The sequence below is a fragment of the Mirounga leonina genome, unplaced genomic scaffold (genome assembly GCF_011800145.1).
Source record: "Mirounga leonina isolate KUSES-001 unplaced genomic scaffold, KU_Mleo_1.0 Mir_95, whole genome shotgun sequence".
Lineage (NCBI taxonomy): Eukaryota > Metazoa > Chordata > Mammalia > Carnivora > Phocidae > Mirounga > Mirounga leonina.
In genome coordinates this window covers 11,428,393-11,450,187 of record NW_023270865.1, presented here as the reverse complement: position 1 = coordinate 11,450,187, position 21,795 = coordinate 11,428,393, and the positions used below count along the sequence as shown (strand labels likewise).

The 21,795-nt window shown below is 43.5% G+C and overlaps 1 protein-coding gene across 4 annotated transcripts in view; it reads right to left on the bottom strand.

Moving 5' to 3' along the window:
- The window catches only part of OTULIN (OTU deubiquitinase with linear linkage specificity), a 31,626-nt gene extending 25,368 nt beyond the window's left edge, over nt 1-6,258 (bottom strand). For 2 of the 4 annotated variants that reach the window (XM_034998898.1, XM_034998899.1), the window contains exon 1: nt 5,963-6,258. In XM_034998898.1, coding sequence (XP_034854789.1) covers nt 5,963-6,138 — 176 coding nt within the window. In that variant the 5' untranslated portion in view covers nt 6,139-6,258. Of the gene's footprint in view, nt 1-5,533; nt 5,856-5,962 lie in introns of those variants that run through there. The other 2 variants (XM_034998900.1, XM_034998901.1) reach the window with 2 other exon arrangements.
- Between the last annotated feature and the right edge of the window lie 15,537 nt (nt 6,259-21,795).

Sequence of the window (21,795 nt, the reverse complement as noted above, 5' to 3'; positions counted from 1 at the left end):
CATGGCCCAGCATAGCAGGGGGAAAGAGGAAGGAAGAGGTGAGCAGATGAAGAAGGGATACTGAGAGAAGCAGACTGAAGTGGGAAATCTAACATACCCACCTTCCCCCACCTCACTGAAACCCTTTAATTCCCAAATAAGCAGGGAAGTCTCTTATGTGGTGGACCCAACCCACCACACTAGCCTGTATTCCGTGATTCCCCTACACACACCCCCGCTTCAGTCCAAACACTTGACCAACACTTAGCCTCTGCTTTTACACTGGTGACTGGCTCAGTCCATTCCCTCTGCTGGAATGGCTCACTGCCTAAGACATCAGGACACACACGGTATGGGTGACCCGGCTATAGAATGCCATGGCCAGAGCAGAGACCCAGAAGTTACAAGGTCAGGTTTTAACCACTCCGCCCTCCAGCCCTCATTAGCCCTGCGTGTGTGACCATGGAACTGAAGTAACCATACCTCTCCGTGCCTAAATTCAACCACTTAAATGTAAGCACTGTAAAAAGGACAGTGAGAGAACTCACCCCAGAAGACTGTTGTGAAAATGGACACATGTAAAGTATCAGCTCTCCAAAAAGTTCGCTATTCTCATTCTCGTACTACACCACTAGCGCACGGTACTAACAAACAACTCACCCAATGTCATTCCTTACTCCTCTTTTTCCTCTCTAAATAAAGGTAATGATGTGTGTGTGCGCCTATTTTTTAAAATACCGTAGGGCTGAGGGAACCTCTTAGGAAAAGGTACTTTCCATGTTCCCTGACCCCCATGAGATTCCAAGTAAAAAGTATGGTGTCACCCAGGAAGCCCATGGCCAGAGGTAAAAGCAAACCGAAACCAGATTCACAGGGACTATACAACAAATGCCTAAAATCAAAAGTGACTAAATGTGTTAGTTCTTCTTTTAATAATTTCATTTTATCTTTTGGCCTCCTTCCCAGCTTTATCAAATAGGAGAGAAACTCTGAGCCTACAAAACAAGCACTGAAGTGAACTACTTTCTTGACATTATCAGAAGCATGTCTTCAGGCAAGCCACTTCCCTAATCTGGGCCATAGTTTTTCTCATCTTCAAAGTGAGAAGAGAGGACAAGATCTGTACAATCTGAACGGTTCCTCTTCCAGGTCTTAAGTTCTACCAGACTACGAATCTACGTGTTGTTAAAAACTGTACTTCAAGCGAATTCTGTGGCTCTGCTACAGGCATATTTGCCTCCCCCTTTGTCCTCTTCCTTTTAATCTGCAAAATACCCCAAATGCAATCCCAACACCAGTGCCCAGAGGAAGTTCTCCAAACAAGCATCTCTTGGTACAGCCACACATAAAAATTCCCACAAAGGCCAGGAGGAATGGAACGAAAAGAAATCAACGTGAGAACTAAATGTGAAGGGAAGACAGAGTAGAAAGGAAGATTATTGGAAATAAAAAAGCACTGATTCAAGACATACAAAAGCAGCAAAGCAGAAATGGGTAAATGGGAGGCCAGCATGCATTCAAATTACTTTAACCACAACCAGATTTCATTCAGATCCTGTGCACAAATGTTTGCTAACTTGCCTGGCCACCAAGGACAAGTATCCAAGGACATTTGCTAACTTTACTAGGCCACTAAGGAAACTGTAATATCGCCTTTAAAGGCCACCTTAAAAATGATACTAAAGCTCTAATTCCTTGGAGAGAGAATAAATTTTAAGTTCAAGCAATACATTCAATTACTATGGTCAGGAAAGAAGATAACAGCCAAAATGAAACAGTCATCCAACATAAGGACAACCAACCAGAGAGAGAGAGAGGGAGAGAGATTTGTGAGAACAAGAAAAATAAAAATTTTATTTAAGAAAATAGTTCACTCAATAATCTTTTGCTTTGGGCGCCTGGGTGGCTCAGTTGGTTGGGCGACTGCCTTCCGCTCAGGTCATGATCCTGGAGTCCCGGGATTGAGTCCCGCATCGGGCTCCCTGCTCAGCGGGGAGTCTCCTTCTCCCTCTCCCACTCCCCCCTCTCGTGCTCTCTCTCTCTCTCTCACTCTCTCTCTCAAATAAATAAAATCTTAAAAAATAATAATAATAATAATCTTTTGCTTTAACCTTTTTAAGTATCAGAATATTAAGGCTGAAAATGACAAAATAAAATATTTATATATTAAACATATATTTATTTATATTTTATATTTATATATTATTTGTTTGTTGTCTATTTATTATATCTAAACTAGAGGTTTGAATTTTTGTTATGAGAAGGGAAGGTAGTGAAAAGAAAAAGGATATTGCATTGTAAGATAAAATCGTCAATGATGACCAGTTTCAGAAATTTAGTAGCCTTTTGTGTCTGTATGTCAAGTTGGGGTGGGGATGGAGAGTGCTTACCATTTGGCACTAAAGAGGCCACTGAAACCCAAAGACTCAAATGATCACTACGGCGAAAGGTTTCCTTCTAGAAAACATACAGATAGCTAGAAAAGTAAGACAAAGTCCTAAAAGTGACTTGATTTCTTGGGGACAATGGCATGTGAGTCATGCTCAATTACACAACTGAGTTAAATTTTAAAACCAAAATCCTAATAAGTTCTACTTAGAAAATTCTTAGTTTAGCACGCTGTTATTTTAAAGTGTGCATTTTCAAGGTCTGGTTTTCTCTTAAGCTAGAGATGAAATATTTTATTCTTAATATAAAGGCAATAAACATGATTGAATGAATGACATGATTCTGCAGACCAAATTATAACCTCTCTTGCTCTGTTCAAAGACCTGTATAACAATAAATGTTTCAAAATTTAATTAAAAAATGCTTACTACAGAGACAAAATTATACCGTTGCCAAGAACAAAAGCTATCAACTAGAAACACAGAGCTCAGTGAAGCAAGACATTTCTGTAGAGCCAATTTTTCAATTTCTGATACATGTAATATGAAAAAAGTCAATTCTAACATATATGCAAAACCAACAAGACAGCATTGTAATCACTCACCATTATGAACATTTGCATTAAGTCCCCCCTAATTGTCTAAAAAAGCTAACTATGGCTTTGTTCAGCTTTCTGAACTTGAACATCGTAGTTCATGCTTAACTTGGCCTACCCTAGAAGACCCACGGCCCAGGCAGTGTTCGTAAGACAGTGTCAACCACTGTGACGCCAATGTACCTTCCCACAAAGGCACAGGAAAAGCAAAGACCACTCAACCCAGCCTTTCTCCACCACTTAGCGGTTGTAGAGATGGGTGAACAACACATCAAATGCAGGAAAGTACCGGCACCCAAGCCAAAATTCCATCTCCCTTCTGCAAGTGGACTTTCCATGACTGGCTCATGCTACTCCACGTGACTTCCAGAGGTAGCTGGGGACAACCCAGACATCCTCAACAATGAGGTCTGAAACAGTCTTTACTTCTAGGTGGGAGAAGGGGCAGGAGGGAGTGGTTGGTACCCCATCAAACATATCCCACGGGAGCTAAGGAGTGAGGCGAGTGGGAAAACACTTTCACACAACAGTACATGTAGCAACACCCAAGAACAATGGTTTAGAAACTCGTTGCTCACAGCCCTTTTGAAAATCCATAGCTTTCGTCAGAACCTCAGGCCAGAAAAACAAATACACATAAAATTTCACCTTCAATTTCAGAGGGGTTCACGGACATTTGCTCCCCACCACACACAGTCAGCATATGGACCCTAGATTCAAACCATGTCCCCCCATCAGGCAGGCAAAGACCGGCCTTGAAGTAGTCTTGCTTCTCAATTCCCTAAGCATGTCTAGCCTGGCCACCGACCATGTCTCAGGACCATCTTGGTCCTCAAGCACAGTAGCTTCCTTAGCTAAAGGCAAGAAGTGGACACAGTCTCAGTTTCAAATGCAGGGGCGGGGTGAGCAGGGGAGAGCACAGCAGATGTGCTCACAGAAACAGTAAGGAAGCTCCAAGAAAAGTCAACCAAATCTGGTGTGACCTAAGACTTCTCCAAATCAGACCGTAAGTCATCTTGTGAGCCATCCTAAGGGCTTGTCCAGGGGATGCCAGCCAACGGCAGCTCTCAAATGAGCTAGAGGAGGGAAGGGGAGAGGTCATTATAAATCATGTTCCTCTGCCTGATTCTGCTGAGAAAGCCAGAAAAAGATGGAGGTAGGCTCCCACCAAGGCATCAGGGAACTTGGCCCTGAAACCTACTCCCTGTCTCCCTGGTCAAGAAGCACCTCTGCAATCTGCAACTCAGTTTCCTATGTGTAAATGACAAACCAAGGCTGTTTTTTTTTCTTAGATTCCTTTCAGACTGTCTGTAAATCTACTGACAGCGGTAAGAAGGGATGTGCCTCAAAACCTTTTCATCAGGAAAGAGTGCTCCTTCCCACCATGGGCCTATTTCCCCAGGTTCTGACTCTGGAAACCACATCCAGCAGAAAAACTTGCCAAATAACTATGCATACTTTTAGGAACATGGTTCTGGCTTCAAAGTTTCTGCATCTCAAAGGGGCATGAGAATGCTCCACTCAAGGCTAAGGTGCAGCTTCTGAGGGGGAGGGTCTCTAACCGGGGAGTCACAGCTCTGACCACCAGGGCAAGAGGAAGTCAGCAGCAGTTAGAAACCAGCATGGACTGTGGAGGGGCAGAAGCAGAAGACCACCCCCCCACCCCACCCCCTCACTCCCACCACTGCCCACCCTACTTTACCCTCTGCAGAGTCTGAGGTCGTTCTCTAACCCAGAGAGCAAACCTGCAGCCAGAGACCACATCAGCTCACACACGGGCCTGCACAGGGGTTTCAGTTAAAAAATAAAATGCTACTTTTTAAAAATCAGGATATTTCATTAAAAATTCAGGATATCTGGACTCTTTAAATACAGAAAATCCAGCAGGCAGAGGGTAGAACCTAGTGGACTCTGACTCCAACAGTGATGGACACAGCTCTCCAGAAACCCATGGTCCACACCTGGTCAGCTGCACTCACTGAGGTCACCTGCACAGGCAGGAGTTTGAGACTGCCTACTCCAAATCCTTCCCAGTGGCCATTAACACGTTACGTGTGGATAATACCATCCCAGAGGACTTAGACGCTCAATAAATGAGAACGTCAACGCCCATGGTAAAGAACCATGCACATCAACGTTGTAATACACTAGCTGCATAGCAGGCCTGCCAAGGACCCCTCTTCAGAAAACGCCAACAACAACAACAAAATCACATTTGAACACACCTTACAACTCAACTTGCCAGCCAATTAAGCTATCTGTCAAAATGGTTGAGTGCTTTCATCAATTATATGTGCCTAGAACCTGAAACCGTAGAAACAGTTTCAGCTTTCAAGTCTATACTCTGCTTCCATCTCACTCCCAGGCCCTTGCTAAAACCATAAACGCCTGCCTTTATGCTGCCTCCTTTACAATTCACTAAATAATTGATCTAACCAGCGCTGCCTTTCGTATTTAAAAACAAAGGGGGAGGGGACAGCTAGTTAAGCCGTTAACGGGCAAGAGAGAATTGGGTCAGACTCCGTCCAAAGTCTGTTCAACAGGTGGGGCGCTCATCAAGCGGCGACTTGCCTTCCAAGAACAAACTTGTCGCGTGGTTCAGTTTTCCTCTGGCTGTGATAGAAGCAGCCTTACTTCCTTCCCCAACCATGTCGGAGGAAAGATTCACTGGGAGTTTGTTCTAACAGGACGCTTTTCCGGTTTGTGTCCCAAGTTCCTGGAGCTTTGTTTTAACTTCAGAGCTCTTCAGATTTAAAACCAGGGGGCACTGGGTGACCAGAATTGTGAGACCCCGGGCCCTGAGGAAAAATATCTGTACGGACACTGGATACGAGTGTCTTCGAATTCCTCTCCGTCGCCGACGACCTTACCCAGAACCGAGGATGCGAAGGGCTCTCCGCCGGTTACTCCCCAGCCCAGCCCAGCCCAGCCCACGCCCACCCTCCCCGAGGGGAACAAGCCCGGCACCCCCGCCCGTCCCCGCTGCGCCCCGCGACTCACTGCTCGGCTGGGCACCGCACCGCGATGCGCGGCTGCCCGCCGGCCGCCGCCTTCCCGCCCTCCGGCGCCGCGGCTCTCGCGGGGCCCGGGGACGCGGCCCCCGCCTCCCGCGCCGGCTTCTCAGCACGGCTCGCGCCCGGCCACGCTCCGGGCTGGGGCATGGTGCCCCGACTCATGGGGCCGCCGGCGGCGGCGGCGACACACCGGTTCGGCCGCCTCCGAGCGATCCAGGGCCCCTCCCGTCGGGGCGCCCGGCCGTGGCCGCCGCCGCTCCACAGCTCGCCGGCTTCCGAGGCTGCGCGGGACGCTTCCGCACGCGTCACCGCCGCCCGCCCCGCGGCCTCTGACCCGCGATGAGGGGGCGTGGCCCGCTAGGACGGGGCGGGCGGGGAGCCCTCGGACGCGGCGCCTGCGCAAGCTGCTGCGCCGGCTGAGCCGTGGGCGATTAGGACCGCCTGCAGGGCGCGGACACTGCGCATGCTTCACACAGCCGGTCCTCCCTGGAGTTCCCGGCGCGTCTGGCTTTCCCTGGATGTTGCGGCCCGCCCGGGACGGGAGAGGAAGGGAAAACACTGGACGAGCGGAGGAACGCATCCTCGGTGAGGAGGAGGAAGGCCAGCCCAGGGTGTGAAGAGTGCCAACGCTTTTGAGCACCTTGCAGTGTCGGTCCGGGCTTCAGAGCCGGGCGCGGTTTCGTCAACCGTAAAACGAAGGATGTGGGCAGACTGAGTGATGTGCGGCTTGCCTGGCCTTCCCCGAGTGACAGCTCCGTCACGACCCGCCCCCGAGCCCGGAGAGCTTTGGTCTTGGGTGTGGGGTCAGCTTGTCGCTCCAGGGCTGGGATTTAGGTCCCTCCCCACTGTGAGGGCGGAAGGGTGAACTGGTCTACTGTGCAGTTGAGCAAGCTCAGCATAAACAGTGTGGGCTGTATTCTTTTTTTTTTTTTTTTTAAGATTTTATTTATTTATTTGACAGAGAGAGACACAACAAGAGAGGGAGCACAAGCAGGGGGAGTGGGAGAGGGAGAAGCAGGCTTCCCGCAGAGCAGGGAGCCCGATGTGGGGCTCGATCCCAGGACCCCGGGATCATGACCTGAGCCGAAGGCAGACGCTTAACGACTGAGCCACCCAGGCGCCCCTGGGCTGTATTCTTTAAAGTGAAATTTGATGTAAGGGGAAAAGGAGCAAAGGGAAAAATGTTAAGAAACCTCAAAGATCAGGAGAGAGCGAAATGTTTCATCTCTGGAGAGAGAATAGAGGAGAAGCCTCTGAAGATGAGGAGCAGTCAGGGGTGCAAGGGGTATTACCAAAGCAGAGTGCAGGACCACGGTATGGAGGAAGGGAACCCATGGGCAGTTCAGAAACCTGCAAGTATTAGGGGACAAGACAGGTAGGTAGCAGGAGATTTCACCGAAAGATGAAACTGGAAGAAGGATGCTGCAGACCAGATGGAGAAAAGCTTCCTTAGGCTAGGGAGGGAGCTTGTGCTTGATCCTCACTAAAAGTTGGAAGGTGGCGACTATTTTTTTTTTTTTCAAAGATTTTATTTATTTATTTGAGACAGAGAGAATGAGAGACAGCACATGAGAGGGGGGAGGGTCAGAGGGAGAAGCAGACTCCCTGCCGAGCGGGGAGCCCGATGCGGGACTCGATCCCGGGACTCCAGGATCATGACCTGAGCCGAAGGCAGTCGCTCAACCAACTGAGCCACCCAGGCGCCCGGTGGCGACTATTTTAAAAGATCACTTTGTTAGAGAAAAGATTGGGAAAGGGCAAGACTGGGAGTCCAGTTTGGGGAGACTAGATAGTAGTGGGCATCAAAGGGAGAAACTGGATGGAAAGAATATTTCTTCCTCCAAGAATATTGGAGGAAAGTGGTCAAAAGGCACAAACTTCCAGTTATAAGATAAATAAGTACTAGGGATGTAATGTACAACGTGATGACTATGTCTAACGCTGCTGTATGATACATAGGAAAGCTGTTAAGAGTAGATCCTAGGAACTCTAATAACAAGATTTTTTTTTCTTGTATCTATATGAGATGGTTACTAATAAACCAATTACGGTAATCATATCACAATATATGTAAATCAAACCATCGTGCTATACACCTTAAATTCATAAGAGTGATGTGTATCCGTTATTTCTCAAAAAAAAAAAAAACTGGAAAAATGGGGGTAAAATGTTTGTATTTTGAAGCAAAGAACTATAGGGTGGGTTTTTTCCTTTAATTTTGAAAAATAAATACACATGCTAAAAATACTCAGAGCATGCAAAAGAATATAGGAGTTATATTTCCAGTGGCTATTAAGGATGTGGGATTATAGTGAGGTGAATAGTGTCTCCCAAAATTCATGTCCATTTGGAATCTCAGTGTGACCTATTTGGAAATAGGGTCTTCGTAGATGAGGTTAAGATGAGGTCCTAATGGGTGTCCTTATAAGAGGAGAGGATGCAGAAATATATAGTCACAGGAAATAAGGACATATGAAGATGGAGGCAGAGATCGGAGTGTTGTAACAATACGCAGAGAAATGCTGTGGGCCACTAGTAGCTAGGAAAAGGCAAGGAAAGATGATCCCAAAGAGCCTTCAGAAGAAGCGTGGCCCTGCTGATAACTTGATTTCAGGCAGCTATCCTCCAGAACTGTAAGAGAATAAATTTCTGTTTTTTTAATCCCTCAGTTTGTGGTACTTTGCTGTAGCAGCCCTAGGAAACTAACAGATCAAGATGAAGACTTACAAAATTCTATCAGGCTGAATTTACTGACAAGGGCCCACCAAGCAGATATTCTAGATACAACATGTTATCTCCAAGGGTTAGAAAAAGCTTAACAGTTTGTTTGAATGGTTGCTGAGTATGTCTTTTTCTATTATGCATGTAAATCTGGGAAAACAATCATCAGATGGGTTTAGGGACCCACTAGGCCCACTATGAGAAGGACCTAAGCAAAACCCTATTGATCAGTTGACTTCCATCCTCCCCAAAGTACCTACACTAAATGAAGTGCCAGAACTGCCTAGGATATTATTGAGGAAGGTATCCAAAGGCTTAGGGGCAAGGGGTTTGACATGTTAGTGTGGATTTATCATGTAAGACCTGTTCACCCACCGCAGGAGGGTCCAAAGGACATTACCCTTCATGACTGTGAGAAGTAAATCTATGAGTGAAGTCCCAGCATCTTTGAAGAGACATGCAATTGCTTTTCTCTGTATTCAGATAAATCTTGGAAACTACCACCATCAAACTGGGATTCCTAAATGCAGTGGGGATAATGGGATCCTAGTGGAAACTACCACCATCAAACTGGGATTCCTAAATGCAGTGGGGATAATGGGATCCTAGGATGGCAGGGACCAAGAGGTGGCACTTAATTGTCAAAAACTGGATGGGGGTCGTTACTGTAATGGACAGCTGAACTGAAGCAGTAATCAGAATTGTCTGACTTTCAGAGACCTATGACATTGGCAGTTGATCATAGTGTCCCTAGGGAAAAAAAGAAATGGACAATCTCCTAAATTCAGACTTGGTATTAGCAGAAGAGTTCTAGGTCTAGCAAACAGAAGTCCTAACTTGCACCACCAGAACAGAGCATCACAGCCCCTCTATCATTTTCCATACTTGAGCCAGTTTATACACTCAGAACTCTTTGAATGAAGGAGAGGCCAAGTCCTCTTGGGGAAGTACCTTGCTCCATTGCTAAAAATGTATATTAGTAATTTGTTCCCAGTCTTCCTCAAAGGGCCATCTACCAGGGTGATTGCCCACTGGGGGGAAGGAAATAATCAGACTTTGGGAGATTAGTAGACAATGGCTCTAACTTGACACTGATTCGTGGAAACGTACAACATCATTGTGTCTACCAACCAGAGTAGGGGCTTGTGGAGGTCAAGTGATTAAAGGAGTTCTAGCTCAGGTTCATCTCACATTAGGCCCGGTGGGTCTCTGAACACATCCTGTGGTTACTTCCCCAGTTCTAGAATGTGTAATTAAAATAGACATGCTCAGTAACTATTAGAATCCCCACGTTGATCCCTGAGCTGTAGAATGAAGGTTGTTATGGTAGAAAAGGCCAAATGGAAGCCACTAGAACGGTTTCTGCCTGTAAAAATGTAAACCAAAGGCAATACCACATTCTTGGAGGGATTGCAAAGATTAGCACTACCATCAAGGACTTGAAGGTTGGAGAGGTTGTGATGGCAACTTCATCCCTTTCAACTTGCCTATTTGGCGTGTGCAGAAGACAGATAGATCTTGGAGAATGACAGTAGATTTCCATAAACTGAATTATGTGGTGTTTCTAGTTGCAGTGCTATTCCAAATGTGGTTTCATTGCTTGGGCAAATCAACACATTTCCTAATACTTGGTATGTAGCTATTGATCTGGCAAATGCTTTTTCCCTCTATACCTGTTGAAAAAGTCTACCAGAAGGAATTAACTTTCAACTGACAAGGCCAGGGATTCACCTTCACTGTCCCACCACAGGATATATCAGCTCTTCAGCCCTGTGTCATGATTTAATCCTCAAAGACCTCCTTTCCCTTCCACAGAAAATCACACTAGTCCATTATATTGAAGATGATATGTTGATTGGCCTTGGTAGGCAGGAAGTAGCAATTACTGTACACATATTGGTAAGATATTTGCACATCGGAGGATGGAAAATAAATCCTCCAAAATTCAAGGGCCTTCCTGAAATTACTAGGGGTCCGGTGGTATGCGGTATATCAAGATATCACTTCTAAGGTGAAGGAGAAGTTGTTACTAAAGGAAGTAACTACTAAAGGAAGAGGCACAACACCGAATAAGAAAAGAGAAGTCTCTGCCACAGGTCCAGGCGATTGTGCAAGTTGCTCTGCCATTTGGGTCATAGGATCCAGTAGATCCAATGGAGCTTGAAGTGGCAGTGGCAGATAGAACTGCTATTTAGAGTCTTTGGCAAGCATTTATAAGTGAATCACAAGGCAAATCTTAGGATTTGGGACTAAAGCCCTGCTATCCTCTGTGGAAATGACTCTCCTTTTGAGAAACAGCTTTCGGCCTGCTACTGGACTTACTAGAGAGGGAATACTTCTCCATGAGTCACAAGTTACCATGTGACCTGAGCTCATCAATGAATCATGTCAATGGATTGTAACCTTGATAGATGTGATCTGATGAAAATGGCTCTGCACTTCTGTGATCTTCCAAAAACCTGTAACCCCAATCCAATCATGAGAAAAACACTGGACAAGTTACAATTTCCATTAGAGGGGCATCCTACAAAATACTTGACTAGTATTGTTCAAAACTGTCAAGGTCATCAAAAACAAGAAGAGGGATGCCTGGGTGGCTCAGTTGGTTAAGTGTCTGCCTTCGGCTCAGGTCATGATCCCAGGATCCTGGGATGGAGTCCCGCATCAGCTCCTTGCTTAGCAGAGAGCCTGCTTCTTCCTCTCCCTGCTGCTCCCCTTACTGTGCTATGTTTCTCTCTCTCTGATAAATGAGTAAAAGCTTTAAAAAAAAAAAAAAAAGGAAGAAGAAGAAGAGTCTGAGATACTATCACAGTCAAGAGAAGCCTAAGGAGATGGACTGACAACTAAATGTAATGTGGTGTCCTGGATGGGATCCCGGAACAAAAGAAAAAAACAAAACAAACCTTCCTTAAGAGAAGTCAAGTAAACTATCACCTTGGTTAATAATAATGTATTGGGGCACCTGGGTGGCTCAGTCAGTTAAGTGTCCAACTCTTGGTTTCTGCTCAGGTCATGATTGAGCCCCAGCTCAGGCTCCACACTCAGCACAGAGTCTGCTTGAGATTCTTTCTCTCCCTCTCCCTCTCCCCCTTATCCCTCTTGTGCTCCCTCTCTCTCTCTCCCTCAAATAAAGAAGCTATTCTTTAAAAAAAAAAATATATCAATGTTGGTTCATTAACTGTAATAAATGTACCATACTAATGTAAGATGTTATCAGCAGGGGAAATTGGGTGCAGAGTATATAGAAACCCTGTACTATCGTTTCCATTCTTCTGTAGATATAAACTATTCCAAAAAATAAAGTCTATTATATAGAAAAAATCAAATCACCACATCACAAACTGTTAAACCAAGACTTTCCAAAATAATGAAGAATATCTAGTCACATTGTTCCTATTTTGCACTTTGATATAAAATTTTTAATGTCAATGTTTCATCTTTAACCTTTTTAAACTTCCTATTGTGTATATGTTTTATAGTGTACACAATAAACACAGAGGTACACATACATTTTTTAATATATGCACATTGGAGATGTAAATTTTTACTGACATTACATAATATATACAATACACAATAATTATAAATTATTAGCAAGTGTGTTAAACTAAATAATTCAAAAATTAGAGTTTCTTAGAGGAAATAGAAGTAAACCTATGAACTGTGATATAATTACAACTAGCCTATTCTTATGTCAAGATGAATAAATTACAACAAAAATCTATAAGCCTATGTAAAAGCCTATATAGTGACATCACCAGAACAATCCCAATTAGTTTCCGGCTTCCCCTTTGGTTCATTCCTAATATGATAACTAAAAGTTGTATGATGACATTATAATTTGTAAGTCCTTCGACTTGGTAACTTACATTTTGAATCACCTTGGATTGATGTAACTACCTTTTCATTGCCTTGCCTAAAACAGTGAATTCATGAAAGGCTCCAAGTTCCTTTTCTTGGAAAACGCCAGTCCTTATTTGTAATAACTTCAGGAGGAACGGGGCCAAAGCATTTAGAGTGTTTTGTTTTTTTTTAAGATTTTATTTTATTTATTTGCGAGAGAGAGAATGAGAGACAGAGAGCATGAGAGGGAGGAGGGTCAGAGGGAGAAGCAGACTCCCCGCCGAGCAGGGAGCCCGATGTGGGACTCAATCCCGGGACTCCAGGATCATGACCTGAGCCGAAGGCAGTCGCTTAACCAACTGAGCCACCCAGGTGCCCCAAGAGTGTTTGTTTTTTAGTTTGATTAATTCTCTGTAAGGAACTTAGTACAGGTTGGATGCATATCCCCCCATTCAGTAGCACAAACACATTTTACAACAAAGTCAAAACACCTCCCATTTTTGCTCTATGGAATTTCCCAATGTCACAACAATAAAAAAAATAGATTTCAAGTATAATTGTACAACAATTTCAAAAGTATTAACAGGAAAGGTACTTTTTAGTTTATTCTTGTTTCATAAGTTATATACCTCTCAAGCTTGAAAGGAAGTATTGTTAGTTTCACTTAGAAATTAACTGTTCTAGGAATAGCTAACTTTTATTTGAGAGACTTTTTTCCAGCATACCCCTTGATTGTGAAATGCTCATTGTTTTAAACAGGATTGAGGTGTGTGTGTTGGGGGGTGAGGTGCCTACCGTGTCTTGGCAATTCTGAAACTCGAAGAAGTAACTTTAAATAGAAAAAAAATAGGGGAAATAGTTCATTAGAAAAAATATCTTGCATATGCAAACAATGAATCATGGAACACTACATCAAAAACTAATGATGTTATGTATGGTGACTAACATAACATAATAAAATAAAATTTAAAAAAAGAAAAAATAGCTTGCAGCAGTATTAATTTACCTGGAAAGCCCCAAAACTGTCCCCAAGAGTTTTTCTTGGGAGAAGTATGGGTCATAGTGAAATTTATTTTATCATGAAAATAAAACTTACATAAGGAGATGACAGACAGAATGATGTTACACAAAGACTTGGGATTCTGGAAAATGTTAAACTAGTCATTGGCCTCCAGCTAAATAGAATTTCATCCTAAAGAAATCATCCAGGCAGATGATAATCTTATTTAGAGAGTTTCTGAAATGGAATTCCATACTCTTACATACCTTAATTTCTGCTATGGACTGAAATGTATCCCCCATAAATTCATATGTTGAAGCCCTAACCCCCAAAGTAACTATATTTGGTGTTCCAAACTAAACGTTTGTGCTCCGTCCCCCTCCCCCATTCACATGTTGAAACCCTACTTCACAATAGGATGGTATTAGGAGGCAGGCCCTTGGGTGGTAATTAAGATGAATTAAATGGGGTCAGGAAGCTGGAGCCCTCCTGAATGAGATTAGTGCCTTTCTAAGAGTCATGAGAAAGTCTGCTTCCCCTTTCTGCTCTCTGCCAGGTGAGGATACAAGGAAAAGTCAGCAGTATGCAAATGAGAAGACAGCTCTCCCCAGAACCTGACCATACTGGCACCCTGATCCTCGACCTCCAGCCGCCAGAACTGTGAGATATAATTTCTGCTGTTTAAGCTCCCCAGTCCGTGGGACTTTCTCCTGGTAGCCTACGCAGCCTAAGCCTTAGCCTTAAGCAGACTAGACAGTATCGCAAACTACTTCCTTACACTTGCCTTTTAAGATAAGCATATGGGTTCCTTTGGAAAGGAAGCCCATCCTTCATACTGCACACTGGCACTTTAAAAAAGCCAAAGGGGCAAACTGTAGAGGTTTCCCAAGAAAATTAAGGCAAGGAAGAGATTCCTTTTTTTTTTTTTTAAGATTTTATTTATTTATTCATGAGAGACAGAGAGAGAGAGAGGCAGAGGGAGAAGGCAGAGGCTCGATCCCAGGACCCTGGGACCATGACCTGAGCCGAAGGCAGACACTTAACCATCTGAGCCACCCAGGCGCCCCAGCAAGGAAGAGATTCTTTGTCACTTCTGTGCCATTCTGTGTCACTTCTGTGCCATAACGAGGACTCCTCAAGTCATCTGATGTTAGGTTGATGATTCACATATAACCCCATCTTATCTCCATCACATTAAGAGAGGAAAACATCACCCTACATTACCCAAAACTCTCTACTTGTGATAAGATAGCTTGTCAACCTTACCCTCAAAACCATACCAGCATATTGCTGACAAAGTAGCAAGGGCTTTCTGGATCTCCTGGCTAATATTTTGTCTCGTGAATTTTTCTTTCCACTTGGTCCAGCATTTTAGAAGGATGGTTGACTAGGCCTTCTTCAGAAGATATGAATGTATAATTTCATTATCATTGCATCATGCCCCAAAACTTTGGCAGCTAGAATCTACCTTAAAATAGTGGTCTTCACACTGAGGTACCTCTGTTTCCTGGGATACACCAGGGCCCCTTCGTACAGTTATACTGCAAAAGTCCGAAGGCAAAAATACCTTTCAAAGCTATCTGAGGGCACAGAGAGGCTTGTTCTCCTTTCCAGCCACTTCTTCCTGTTCAGCATATTCTTACTTTACAAAAACAGAAGACCTCTCTTATCCATCCCAAATCTTACTACGGTGTGTGCCTCCCAGGCTGAGCTATCCAGTATCGTAGCCACTAGTCCCATGTGGGTATTCAGTACCTGAAATGTAGCTGGTCAGCGTCAAGGTTTGCTGTCTGTATCAAATACTATAGGATTTTAAGGACTTAGGACCAAAAAACAAGAAGAATGTAAAATATCTCATTTTCAATTTTTTATATCACTGTTGAAATGATAGTATTTTGGAAATACACTTGACCCTTGAACAATGCAGAGTTTAGAGGCACCAACCCCCGCTGCCATGCCATCAAAAATCCAAGTATACCTTTTGATTCCCTAAAAACTTAACTACTAATAACATACTATTGACCGGAAGCCTCAGTGATAACATAAATAATCAATGAACACATATTTTGTATGTTTTGTGCATTGTATTCTATATTCTTATAATAAAGTAAGCCAGAGAAAAGAAAATACTAAGAAAATCATAAGGAAGAGAAAATACATTCACAGTACTGTACTATATTGATCGAAAAAATGCCACATTTAAGTGTAACCATGCAGTTCAAACCCATGTTATTCAAGGGCCAAATGAATTGCATTATATACATTATTAATTTCACCTGTTTCTTTTTAATTTTTTAATATGTTACTAGGAAATTTTAGATTACATATGAAGCTCACATTGTGTTTCTAATGGATGGTGCTATTCTAGAACATCAAAACAAAGGTACAATTTAAATAATGCTTCTGGACAAGCCTCCCATAGAAGGCACCAAAAACTTGCACTCAGGCTTGGTGTCTTTCCTTTTCTTCTCCAAAGAGTGGGTATTTTGGTATTTCACTGGAATATTTTGGCCATATGTTAATTCAGAGTGTAGAGTGGGGTTATTAGGGTGATGATAACTTTGCTCAAAGAAAGCATTGCTCCTAAGGGAGAGTCTCGAGAGACCAAAGCAGAAAGTATGAGTAAGAAATGTTGGCAGCATCTTATGTCACCCAGGTGACAAACTCATGGCAAGGACACTGTCTTAGAATGAATGTTTATAAGTGAGTTGGTGCTTCCTAGAAACCAGAAAGGGACGGGCTTTCACGACTGGATAATGAATCCTTCTCTAATCTAGGTGGTTTCTAGTGGTTTGTTTTGAACAGATTTGAAGAACCTAAAGCTGTTAGCTGATGGTTTAAAATACTTAATGAGGGGCACCTGGCTGGCTGGTCAGTAAAGCATGTGACTCTTGATCTCTGGGTTGTGAGGTCGAGCCCCATGTTTGGTACGGAAACTACTTAAAAAATTCTTTGGGGTATCTGGGTGGCTCAGTCAGTTAAGCATCTACCTTAGGCTCAGGTCATGATCCTGGGATCGAGCACAGCATCAGGCTCCCTGCTCAGCAGGAAGTCTGCTTCTCCTCTGCCCAACCACCCCCCCACACACACACACACGCTCATGCTCTCTCTCTATCTCAATAAATAAAATCTTTAAAAAATTAAAATAAAATCTTTAAAAATAAATAAAATATTCCACGTTCATGGTTGGAAGAACAAATATTGTTAAAATGTCTATGCTATCCAGAGCAATCTACACATTCAAAGCAATCCCTATCAAAATACCATCAACTTTTTTCACAGAGCTGGAACACATAATCCTAAAATTTGTATGGAACCAGAAAAGACCCTGAATGGCCAAAGGAATGTTGGAAAAGAAAACCAAAGCTGGTGGCATCACAATTCTGGACTTTAAGCTCTATTACAAAGCTGTCATCATCAAGACAGTATGGTACTGGCACAAAAACAGACACATAGATCAATGGAACAGAATAGAGAGCCCAGAAATGGACCCTCAACTCTCTAGTCAACTAATCTTCAACAAAGCAGGAAAGAATATCCAATGGAAAAAAGACAGTCTCTTCAACAAATGGTGTTGGGAAAATTGTACAGCCATATGCAGAAGAATGAAACTGGACCATTTTCTTACACCATACACGAAAATAAACTCAAAATGGATGGAAGACCTAAGTGGGAGAAAGGAATCCATCAGAATCCTAGAGGAGAACACAGGCAGCAACCTCTTCAAGTTTGGCCACAGCAACTTCTTGCTAGACACGTCTCCAAAGGCAAGGGAAACAAAAGCAAAAATGAACTATTGGGTCCTCATCAAGATAAAAAGCTTTTGCACAGCAAAGGAAACAGTCAATAAAACCAAAAGACAACCTACTAAATGGGAGAAGATATTTGCAAATGTCTTATCAGATAAAGGGCTCGCATCCAACATCTATAAAGAACTACCTCTTTCTAACAATAAATGACATTCACCAATAGATTTTGAAAGGGATAGATCAATAAAATTTGACTAAGTATGTGTAATAATTATCAAACTTTAGAACATATTTTAATCAAATTTTTACTATTAATAATTGTAAGTATAGATACAACTTTCAAATAATTTTAAATAATAAAAGGCTTTCAAACATAAAAATATGCTGCATTAAATAAAGTTCTGGGAAAGGAAAATGGAGTGGAAATGAGTTTCCAGTGGGAAAAAGGAATGATGTAAAATCAGTCTTTTTTTTTTTATGGATGATAGTGAATTTCTAATAAATATATTATTTAGATTCCATTGGAAACTTAAGTCGTGTGATGATTTTATTTTAAAACATCAGTAATCATTTATAATACAGTGAAAATCATGTCCTTTAAAACTAAATTTCTAGGGACGCCTGGGTGGCTCAGTTGGTTAAGCAACTGCCTTCGGCTCAGGTCATGATCCTGGAGTCCCGGGATCGAGTCCCGCATCGGGCTCCCAGCTCAGCGGTGAGTCTGCTTCTCCCTCTGACCCTCCTCCCTCTCATGCTCTCTGTCTCTCATTCTCTCTCTCTCAAATAAATAAATAAAATCTTTAAAAAATAAAAATTAAAAAAAAAAAACAACTAAATTTCTAATGGAAAATTTTAGATGTCAACTTTCAAATGTGGAAATGGTTTCAGTTTCTCAAAACTCTTTTACAGGAGTAGGTGGACAAAAAATATTCATATGACTGCCTTAGATGGCAGCTAGTCAAAACTCCTTCATTTAATGAATGCAGCAGCTGAGCACCAGAAGTTCTGCTCTTGAACCAGAATCCAAGGCCACCTTCATAGTTTTGTTGTTGTTGTTGTTGTTGTTTGTTTGTTTGTTTTCAGATTTTATTTATTTATGGACTCAGGGTCCTGGGATCGAGTCCCACATCGGGCTCCCTGCTCAGCTGGAAGCCTGCTTCTCCCTCTCCCACTCCCCCCTGTGTTCCCTCTCTCACTGTCTCTCTGTCAAATAAATAAAAAAATCTTAAAAAAAAAAAAAAGGATTTTATTTATTTGGGAGAGAGAGGGAGTGAGAGAGAGAGAGAACACAAGATGGGGAAGGGTCAGAGGGAGAAGCAGACTCCCCGCTAAGCGGGGAGCCCGATACAGGACTCAATCCAGGGAGTCCAGGATCATGACATGAGCCAAAGGCAGTCGCTTAACCAACTGAGCCACTCAGGCGCCCCCCAAGACCACCTTCAGTCACTGGCTCCGTCTCCCACTCAGAGAAAGCCCACAGGGTTCTGTGAGAAAGTCACGTTTCTTGGTGATGAGGGGACTCTAAGCAAGAGATCCTCTCTCTGAAACGTATTTGTCTCAGAAACGTATCTGTGGTCGCCTGTCAATGAGACTCCCACCCGTTGTCAGGATTTGCTCTAAAGCAATCGTTTAGGAGGATGAGGTAGTCCTACATTTATCACCAGAACTTGGATTATGTTTTATGTAACTACTGATCTCCCTAACCAAGCTGGAAGCACCTCGAGGGAAGTAGATTCAATTGTCTTAGTTAGCTTGGGCTGGGTGGCCATAAAAACACCTGGGGGGTGCAGTTGGTTGAACTGTGCTGGGCGTGGAGCCTGCTTAAGATTCTCTCTCACCCTCGGCCCCTCTGCCTGCCTCACGTACTCACGCTCTCTCTTTCTCTCTAAAACAAAACAAAACAAAACAAAAAACACAACCATAGACTGAAAAGGCTTAAACAACAGAAATTTATTTTCTCTCAGTCTAGAAGCTGAAAGTCTCAGATCAGAGCACCAGCCTGGTTAAGTGCTGGGGAGAGCTCTCTTCTGGGCCTGTAGGTAACTGCTTCCTCTTTGGGGGTGCTCATGGGGCCTGGGTGATGGGGCTGGAAGGTGGTTTGCTCTGGTGTCTCTCCCTCTTCTTACAAGGACACTAAGTGTATTGGATCAGGGCCCTAGTCTTACAACCTCATTTATAATCTTAATTACTTTCATAAAAGCCCTCTCTCCAAATACAGTTACATTATAGGGGTTAGGGCTTTAACATATGAATTTTAGTTGGACACAAGCATTCAGTTCATAACGCTCATAAATCTTTACATGCCTTATTCCTAACCCAGTGGATGGTACCAGTGATCACTAACAAATTTTTGTTGAATGAATTTAGTATCAATTCCTTATATCAATATCATAGTAGCAATGTACATAGCAAAGAGAAAACTAGCTATAGGACCTTGAGCAAGTCATTTACCTCACTGAGCCTCAGTTTCGTTAGATATAAAATCTGGATAGTCATTCTTATAGGTCTCTTATAGGATTAGAAGGGAGGCACGTGGAGGGCCTGGAATAGTGCTGGTGAAATAACAGCTCTATCTAATACTTTTGCTCGGCACTTTACAGTTTGTGAAGCACCTGTGCATACACCACTCCCCCAAGAGACCTGACTGTCTCAGACACCTCTGGCACCACGCCTAGTGATCTTTTCACTACACCAGGTGATCCAAGACCTTGTGAAAAGTGTTAATTTACAATAACCTTGGACCTCACAAGGTCATAATTTCTGTTCTGTGGAATGAAGTAGTTCACTGAACTGGTCAGGTCCTCAGGGTAATCAAGAATCCAGGTTAAGAAATCTATCTGGTAGGGAGAAAGAAATATTAGGTGTTTTAACAGCTATTTTCTTGCAAAATTAATCCGTTACTTGCAGTTTCCTAAATAAATTATTTTTCAGAATATTTGTAGCCTCGGGGCATCTGGCTAGTTCAGTCAGTAGAGCATGATGTGACTTCTGATCTCAGGATAGTGAATTCAAGCCCCACATAGGGTGTAGGACTACTTAAAAATACGTATGTATTTATAGCCAAAGCTTTGTGGGTAAGTCCATTCATGGACACTAGGTGGCACTATAAGAACCTCTCCTGGACCAGTTCCTGCCCGCCCAATAGCTGGCCACCACCATTCATTTACAGCCTGAACACTTGCAGCAAAGAGTTGGGTGAAGAAAACATAGAGAGATGTTCTTCCTTTTCTAGGTAGAGTCTATACGTTTTCTTTCTAAGGGGTTGAACTCCTACTGTAAGTAGTACGTAGAGAAACCAGGTTCTCGCGGAAAACTACACCTAGCTTGGATCAAGTCAGGACACAATCTGAGTCCCAGTGCTGACACTTAACGGCTGGTTTTCCGGGAGAAGGTCTGTTTCCTGCCCTGTGTGCCTCCCACAGCATTCCTAGGAGGACTGCAGGAAGTCATGTATGAGAATTGCCAAGTGCTACAATTAAAAACCAAGGTTCTTTCCGGGGAGGCTCCTGCCTTGCATCTGCTCTGGGTCTCTGCTCCCCTGCAGATTCTTTATCAACTCCAAGATCACTCTCAAACATTTATAAAGGACTTTGACACCAGATATCGTCATTTCAACATTCCTCAAACGACTGAAACTCACAGCTCAGAGTGGCCTCCCCACCAACGGTGTTTAACTTCTCTTTAGCTAGCTTGTCCAATGGCTACACCCTAGACCTTGTCATCATCTGGAAGTAAACCCCCTTAAACTTGTCGACCTCACACTCCCCTCTCAGAAGTCACCTCTCCTTACCCCCGCCCCCTCACTCATCAATCTCAGTGGGACCTCCAGCTCCTTCATTCCTCCTTCTCTCCCTGTTTATCAGTTCCCCCTTCTCTACCCACAGAGCCCCTTTCTTTTCTTGCCTCTGTGTTACAGTGAGCAGCTACTCACTCATCAACTCCTACAACCAGCCCCCCCCACTCCCCACCCCTCCAGTGCCACCATCCCTGAGGCCCCCCACCTGGACCAGCGTGGCCCTTTCAGGCAATGCAGAGCACCTAGGGGGGAGAGCATGAAGAACTGAATTACTACTGATGAAGAGCTGTGTAATCCTGAGCACATTATTAATCCCTCTGAGCACCAGACTTGGGTATATTAAAGGGATGAGAACATTTATTCATAGATTTAAGAGAGGTAACAGGTGAAACAAGATTTTTTTTTTTTAATATATTTTCATGCTTTTATCTTTAGCATCTTTTACATCTGTGATCTTTCCCTGTATCCAGAGGTACTTACCCAGAGGGCACATGGATGAACGGGTGGGCCTGGTGGCAGGGTGTGTTTACTTCTAAAATAGGTAATTGAGGGGCACTTCGGTGGCTCAGTCAGTGAAGCATCTGCCTTCAGCTCGGGTCACAGGGTCCTGGGATTGAGCCCCGTGTCAGGCTCCCTGCTCAGCGGGGAGTCTGCTTCTCCCTCTCCCTCTGCCCCTCCCCGTGCCCCCACTTGTGCTCTCTATCTCTCTC